Source organism: Vanessa cardui, chromosome 25, assembly GCF_905220365.1.
Source record: "Vanessa cardui chromosome 25, ilVanCard2.1, whole genome shotgun sequence".
NCBI classification, from domain to species: Eukaryota; Metazoa; Arthropoda; class Insecta; order Lepidoptera; family Nymphalidae; genus Vanessa; species Vanessa cardui.
This window is the reverse complement of record NC_061147.1, coordinates 1,450,222-1,458,789: the sequence shown is the minus strand read 5'-3', so window position 1 is coordinate 1,458,789 and position 8,568 is coordinate 1,450,222. Positions and strand designations below refer to the sequence as shown.

Genomic DNA, 8,568 nt, shown 5'->3' with positions numbered 1-8,568 from the left:
TCATTCTGATATAAAAATTTTATTAAAGACTTTACAGATTAATATGTTCAATAATAAATTATTTTGAGACTGGTTACTTTGTTATATTTGTGACAATGGTATGGTAATGCCATACTACTACCATTATGGTAATAGTACATATCTACTTTTTTCAATATTAAATTAAATACATTATCTATATACAATCTCGGATTTGAGATATTTCTAAGAAGTCTTCAATTTTCATGAAATTACTGTAAAGAATAAATAAGATTCTAATATAATTTTAAAAAATAATGACAATAATTGTGGTGCTAGCCTACAAAAATATAGAATCTCTACTTTATATACACAGTACATATTTACCTACTATGAGATACTCTATCCTTTAATGAAATATTGGTCACAAACACAATGAATAATAAATTCATTATTATTTTGTAATCCAATAAATACATGTTATACTTAATTGCATATCATTTATATACCTAATTAAATAAAATCTGAAAATTATTTCATTATTTTCAACGGCCAATCTATAATATAGTGGTACAATTTAGAATTTGTATTCATTAAGAGAATGTGTATAAATAATTAATTAATGGAATAGATTGATAAGGAGGAAATATAAAATAGTCCTCGGTCTGCTTAAGATTTCACTTCTATAAATTTATTAAAACTATTTATCCATTTTTTTATTGGAATTTGTTAACTTTTATTCATTAATGTAAAACATGCAAATTCATTATTATTAATTAAATAGGTATGTGATGAAATAAAACAATTTAGTAGATTGCTTAACCTTTAATTTGTATCAACCATGCCGGAATTATTCACACTTGCAATTGGTGTATGCTTTTCTTGTTTTGAAAATCAAATGGAAAATATAAAGAATACAAATAACTTATACCAGTATTGTTCAGAATTTAAAATTCTAAATGTTAACCAAATGAGCTTTTGTTATTCATGTTGAAAACAGTTTCTAATATGCTGATATTATATGAAAAGTGTAACGCTTACAATAATATTTTTTTTATCTTATAAATTAATTCTTAAATTTAAGATTGAAACTAGATAATACTATATTCTATCTAGAGACTCCAACATGATGATGCTATTCCCTCGTATAACCTGGAATTATAAAACACAATGTTAAAACATCAGACCAGCCAGTATACAACGTATAATAAAATGCAGATGGTGTTTCTTATAACAAACTAATACTATCTTCACTATTAATACCTGTTGAAGTTTTTGATAGTTGTAATATATAATTACTACACTAATATTATTTTCTTTAGACTATAACAAGACAAATATAATAGTTACTTCAGTTACATGTATTATATAAAATCTTATTTAAATCATCAGCTATAACTTACCACCATGCCAATATTGTTGCGTTGTCCATCTTTGCATTCTTCAACAGATTCGTCCAAAACTAAATTCATGAATGGATCAAAGCCTCGAAGGACACCGGTCACAGCACGACCAGCATTTAACTTTATTGAAAGTTTTTTGTCCATGAACCTAGGATATAAACATTCTGTTAAAATTCACTTCAATTACACTAATCTTAAAAAAAGGTTACTAGTAAATAAATTGGATTGCATGATATATACAATATGTTGTTTTTAAAGGAAATACATTTTTGGAATAAGGTTAGAATATACGCGGGACGCTAACTATGTTGATAGTAAATTATCGTTACTATACTTACTTTTTTAATTCTGGGGGATGTGCTTTCGACATTGTAAAGTTCTTTCAGTTGTATTTTATTTGTAATTAAAAGTATCTTAGTTCAATTTACTTTATTTTTATATTTAAAATGCCGATTCTGGCAAGCGCAAAATGAATAGACCATAGATTATAAAACGGTTGACTCGCTCTCGACTCTCGTTGACAACAAACTTGCACAGATTAACAAAATTTTTACACGATCAGTTTGCTCGGGAACAATAAGAAAATTAAAATCTACCTTTATAATACAATACGGAGCCTTTCTAATATTGAAATGATTAAGGTTTATCCTCAAATATTGTTAAAATTACGCGAGTTTGTGGTTACATAACACTTGTTTTTGAACGCATGATCATTCAGGTGGTTTCTGGGCTGCCATTGTATTAAGAAAAAATCTTTCACCTTAAATAATTAAAAAGTAATTAAAATACGACCTGCGAAAGGTTGATAAAATATTGTAATGTGTAAGATTTTACTAAGCTGTAATAAGACTAATGAGTTTACACTTAGTTTTTGGGTGTGTTTAATATTGCCATTATTAATAAATTATTTTCAGTATAATATGACTCAATAAAGGAGTATAGATAAGACGATAATAGTTAAGCGAATTGGCGGTAAATCAAAATAAGTTGGATTACAGTCATTCCTATCTCATACGTATATCTATGTAATAATCAACAATAGCAACAAGTAGACAGCTGGGAGGATGGATGCTGTTAAGATATTCGCCGTATTCTTATATAAATAATCACGTTTTGTTTATCAATTATGTATCTTTAAAATTACAATTGCCATACACGTTATTAGTGAAAAGTTTGTGATTGTGTACCTGTTTAAAAATGGATGAATCCGGTATTGACATGGGATATGATCTCGCTTCTCTATTAACAAACGATTTCAATGCTGACCAGAGGATTTTTGACGAGATGAACACCACTCAACCTCACCAGGATTTCATGTTTTACGAGCTCAAGTCCAAAGCTGTGCCAGTCACCGAAAGGTAAGTCTAAATGTTATGGAACGTTGATATTAAGAGCAAAAACGTTTTTCGTATGATTATTGCGAATATTTTTAGCACATGTTTTTTATACGTATGAGGAACAATTTCACCGAAGTAGGAGCGCCCGCGACCCTGAAAACGACTTGGCAAAATACCCAGTTTCGCTGATTATGTTCATTCTACGAACTTCACCAGCAAACATTCTTTGGCTGATTATCAATTTCACTTTTCATTTTTGATAATACGCTATTAAAGATATTCGTGTAAACAGAAGAGTTGATTCTTAACTTCACTCGATCACATCAAGCGTATATATACTACGTATATAAACATTTGGAAAACTTTAAATTCCGCATTATTTTCCCGCGTATTTTTATACTTAGGTACTCATTATCTTAGCCAGCGTTTACATTTTACACTTAGAGCAAAATGATGCACCCACTGATATCTAATATACATACTATAAAAAGAGGAAATATTGATATTTTAAGACAACACAGTGACTTTCAAAATTGACCTCCTTTTCCATGTTTGAATAGAGAGTCGTCGATAAAACGTCTCGTAAGTTATAACTATGGAATCTTAATAACAAAAAGCAATTTGATATAATCCTCAGTCGTTAGATAAGCTGATTCGCCTCTAACATTGTAAAAATAAGAAATAATCACCATGATACATCATAATATTATAATATAAGATTAAAAAAAAAAATAACGCGGGAAATTTTCTTTTTAATCTGTATCATATTTTGTCCATAGATGTGTGCATACTGCATTGTCAAAACAGCGTGTCTGAATGTTTTGATCAATGTTCTGTGTTATTAATCAATTCGGTCCACTTGAGGTTTGTTAGGCAAACGATACGCTACTAGTCACGTGACGATCATGTATTTTTTATTTATTATATTAAGTAGGTATATTTGGTACGCGTCTTACTATATATATTGGCTTTAAAAAAAAACTATTTAAAAGACATTTTAATTTATCCTTATATTAATATCTACCTTGTGTAATCTACTACATATTAGATATATTTATTAAATCTTTGTGTGTGTTTGTTAACTAATATATTTCCCGCGAGTCATCGACTTGTAATATAATTTTAATAGGTATAGAAATCTGTGGAGCATTACATTATAACCGAATTTTAATCTGTCCGAAAAACGAAAAAGAAACCATCTGTTCGGAGAAATACAGACGTTAGGAAATCGGCGAGTACTTTTATTACTGTTAAAAGTCTAATTTTAATGAATGATATAGCTGGATTGATGCAAATGCTTCATATAAAAGGTTTCCTAATTTTCATCTAGACATTAATTGTATATTAAACTAGCTAAACTTACAGCTTAAACCGTGCGTAATGTATAAATTTTTTCCTGTTCCACCCAAACTGTTAGTCCCTAGTTTACACCCTTGGGAGGTGAATTAAAGAAATCAGCCTATATCCTTGTCGGTACTGATACTATCTTCATATAAAATTTCATCTATGTTTTACCGGTTTAAGCTTGAAGACGTAACAAAGCTCCATGGATGGGCCAGTCCTTGAGGCTGTAAAATTGGGGAGGACTGTTTCTGTGGTATGGGTAAAGTTTTATAAATGTCACCCGGGATAAGCCGTACGTTCATGTAGTTAAATATAAAATACTTAAAAAGTCATTGTAATAAATTTCAATAAATTTGTTTATAGAAGATAAGATAGATTCAAATTTGCGACGCGCCTATTACTACTATGCTATGAAAAGTAACAGCCTGTAAATTATCCAATGCTGGGCTAAGGCCTCCTCTTCCATTAAGGAGAGGATGTGGAACATATTCCACCACGCTGTTCCAATGCGGGTTGGTGGAATACACATGTGGCAGAATTTCGATGAAATTAGACACATGTAGGTATCCTCACGAAATTTTCCTTCACCACTGAGCACGAGATTAATTATAAACACAAATTACGCATATATATAGTGGTGCTTGCCTGGGTTTGAACCAGAAATCATCCATTAAGATGTACACGTTCTAATCATTGGGCCATCTCAGCTCACTGCATGACTTGTGGTCAAGTTTTAAGTCATATAGTTGACCGAGCGGTTTTTTCTATACGCACGTGTTAGAAACCAAATAACCGGTAATCTTTATACGAGCAATAACGAAACAACAATAGGTAATTTTTTTCATTTTCACATTAGCATATATTATCCGTGCTTAGTGTCCTATCAGACGGCACAATTTCATTTAAACGTGGCAACGTCACAGATCGTGAATTCCGCCTCGAACGCTAATGTGACACGTCATAAATACAGATGTTCAGACATGTTATGCGAGCTTGCTTGTTTTACAAGTCAAAATGAATTCCGATGGAATGACGTTACTGAGGTGAAGATTCTGACAGCACCGTTAGACATTTAGTATTCTGAACTAGCTTGACGAACAGACCTGGTCTTGCCACTGTCCCAATCTTAAATCGTTGTTGAACTATGTGAATTCAGATGATATAAATACAAGACGCATTGATACTTTACTATTTATACGCCCCAGCTTCGCACGAGTACAGTTCATACTAAAAGAAACAAACAAATCTTTTAATTTTTATAGGATTTTGTGTACAAAAAATACAGGTTAGCTAAACGCGGTAGATGTGTCTTTGCCTTTATTATAGTCGATTATTAATATTATCAATTGATGTAAGAAATTCGAATGAAAGTAATTAAAAATTGAAAGTCCTTAAAGGCAACCAACCTGTCCCTGAGTTCTGGTGGTACAGATGTCCATGGGCTGTGCTCGTCACTTTCCATTAGCATCACACTAGTTTATCACCTATTCCATAAAATAAAAATAAAAAGTATTACAAATAATATTTTTCTTTATGTTCACAAAATAAGCTAAATCATGTAACAATGTCTGATAGTTTTTATCCACTAATTTCGCTTTCAAGTGATCATTGGAGAGTATCACAAGAAAAGCGAGGCTATTGTATTTAAAATCTGTACAAATAAATAAAATTGAGAATTTTCTGTGATTATAAAATAACCGGCTTTGTTATAGATAACATGCCTGTGAAAAATAACCAGAATAACTATATTGTTTTTGTTATTTCTCTAAGACAATCTGTTTTTGAAAGGTTCAAGATGGGTTACCTTTTCAAATGTAAATTGTTTCATAATTATAGGAAAAGTTCCTGATTTATTTGTACCGATTTGTTTGTATTTCATCAGAGTCGTTTTGGATAATAACTGCAGTTATCGGACATATAATTATTTGTTCGCCGTGGTTTTAGGCATATACCTAATAAAGTTAATTCTCAAGAAAATCCACAACAGCGCGATTTCTCAGACATTTTCTGCCTCGCACAACCACTTTGTGGAACCAGCTTTCGCCGGCGGTTTTTCCGAACCGATACGACATGGGAACCTTTAAGAAAAGAGCCTACTCCTTTTTGAAAGGCCGGCAACGCACCTGCAAGTCCCCTGGTGTTGCAGGTGTCCATGGGCGGTGGTAGTCACTTTCCATCAGGTGAGCCTCCTGCTCGTTTGCCTCCTATGCCATAAAAAAAAAAAAAAAAAAAAAAAAAAATTCTCCAGGATGAAATGGACGCTTTTGCTTCCGTTAAAATTAATGGACGGAACCTTAGATATACACAACAAATTCACCACATGCGAAACTACGAGACGTAGGTTTTCTTTTTAATAAATCTAATAACTTATCGCTACTTGTCTCAACTAGCAGAGTAATACGCAACAGCTGCAAATTGAATGACAAATCCTGCGTTGTTGGCACGGAAGTTGCAAAAACTTTATAAATATATGAATTACATTTCAATATATTTAAATGTACTCAGTCGTAATACCTTTGTGCAAGCCTGTCTAAAGTAAAGTAATTAAAGTAACAGCCTGTTAATTTCCCACTGCTGGGCTAAGGCCTCCTCTCCCATTAAGGAGAGGGTTTGAAACATATTCCATCATGCCGTTCCAATGTAGGTTGGTGGAATGCACATGTGTGTGTGTGTGAAATTAGACACATCCAGGTTTCCAAACGATGTTTTCCTTCACCGCCGAGCACGAGATGAATTATAAACACAAATTAAGCACATATATATCTATATAGTGGTGCTTGCCTAGGTTTGAACCTGAAATCATCGGTTAAGATGCGTTCTAACCACTGGGCCATCTCAGCTACATTAGCCCAGCAGCCTGTCTACCTATACAAATATCACTCACCCATCAGTTATTATCATGTGTACAGAGAAAAGCCGCCAAGAAACCAGTAGTTATTATTTTCCAACATAATATATAGTCCAACAAGTAAAACTTACTTTTAATAATATATATAGTTCATATAAGCACGTATGTGTGTGTCCCAAAAATCTAGAACTACCGTCAAAATGTTTTGGCTTAGAAGATCAGTGAGAGTGAACTAATTTATTGTAGAACGTCTCTAAAATACACAGATTTAAATCGAATAATATATACAACTGTGGAGCAAATGCTGTATTCTATATCGACAGCGGTTTCTCAGTTTTAAAGACGTTATATGTTTTTGTTATAAAATCATATGCATTATGTCTTATTAGGAAGCAAGTGAGAATCGAGAAAGTTCTTGTAATAACGTCTCTTTAATGTACATACATAAATACACGTTGTTGGTATATTATGACACAGTTTAAGTGTAGTATCAACAATAAAATAAAATACAATCTTCAATGTGGCGAATTGTTTGAAAGTACAAATTATTACATTTGTGTAAAGATCCTTTTCACATAAGAAATAAATAATAAGTAAATGTTGATGATTTCAAATACCGATCACATCTGAAGTAAGCGCACTTCAGATGTAATCGACTTAATGCCGATGCTACGTTTAAGTTGAATAATACTATGCTATTGTTAACTAAATAACATCACAGAATCGCTCGGAATAAATTAAGAAGAATTTAAAAAGTTTGCCCACCATGGACGATATCAAGATTAAATATTTACTAGAAAAATTATTAGTCAAACTTGAACACAACTATAGAATTTTCATATTCATTTTATAGATTTAAAAATAGAATACAAACATAATTATAATAAAAAAATATTTCATGGAGAGTATAGCACTTGAGGGTATATCGACACTCTAGACATCCATATCAGTTCATTTCAATTTAAACGAAACGCGTCCTACATCCTGTAATACCCCTCACCGACTATGTGTGGTCAATTAAAGACAAATTAAAATTGGGTCTTAATTTGCAGATTTTGGCTAAGAAACACATTTTATCCAGTAAGCCAGCTCGGAGATAAATCTCTAAGGATTACTAACAGTTAGTCGAATATTTTGAGATAAGATTATGTTTAAAAAAAGTCTTTCGTTTCGTTAGGTATCGGTCACAGAAAGGTCAGATTTCTTGTCGAACACCATTGTGACATTGCCATTTTCTCGACCTTATAACCTTTCCAAGATATTCATTCTAAAGCGTATTAAAAAAAAAAAAAAAAACAAAATTTACAAAACAGTTTTTCCCCAAAAAGATTTTTAATGGTGAAAAAAAAAAAATAATTATGCCATCTGGTCGGCCGCTGGGGTTGGTGTCACCTAAATTGTCACAGCACAGATAAACATAAAAAGATCAAAGTGAATTAGGTAGAAAATGAGGTTTTAATTGAATAAGTAATTCTTGTTTAAAATGATTATAATTATACTTTTGTATTGAGTTTCATTTTGAAAGACGAGTGAGCCAGTGTAATTATAGACATATACAGTACAATTTATTTTCTATGGTTATCCTGTATTGTTAGATGTAATGCCTAATATTTCCTTTTACGCGTTGTGTATATCTAAGCCGCGTTGAACATATACAATTAGGTGGTCCATTTGCATA

General features: G+C 31.7%; 2 protein-coding genes across 2 annotated transcripts in view; one reads left to right on the top strand and one right to left on the bottom strand.

Annotated features, from left to right (window-relative positions):
- Nucleotides 1–768: 768 nt before the first annotated feature.
- On the bottom strand, nucleotides 769–1,885 carry LOC124540541 (probable small nuclear ribonucleoprotein G). Its single transcript, XM_047118196.1, has 3 exons — nucleotides 1,700–1,885; nucleotides 1,362–1,509; nucleotides 769–1,110 (listed from the first exon to the last, which is right to left on the bottom strand). Exons 1-3 carry the CDS (start codon nucleotides 1,729–1,731, stop codon nucleotides 1,060–1,062), a joined length of 231 nt encoding a protein of 76 aa, XP_046974152.1. The 5' UTR covers nucleotides 1,732–1,885; the 3' UTR covers nucleotides 769–1,059.
- Nucleotides 1,886–2,381: 496 nt separating this feature from the next.
- LOC124540373 (transcription factor EB) overlaps nucleotides 2,382–8,568 on the top strand; it is a 153,054-nt gene continuing 146,867 nt past the window's right edge. The window contains exon 1 of the mRNA XM_047117873.1: nucleotides 2,382–2,719. Within this exon, the coding sequence (XP_046973829.1) occupies nucleotides 2,559–2,719 (161 nt within the window). The 5' untranslated portion in view covers nucleotides 2,382–2,558. The remainder of the gene's footprint in view (nucleotides 2,720–8,568) is intronic.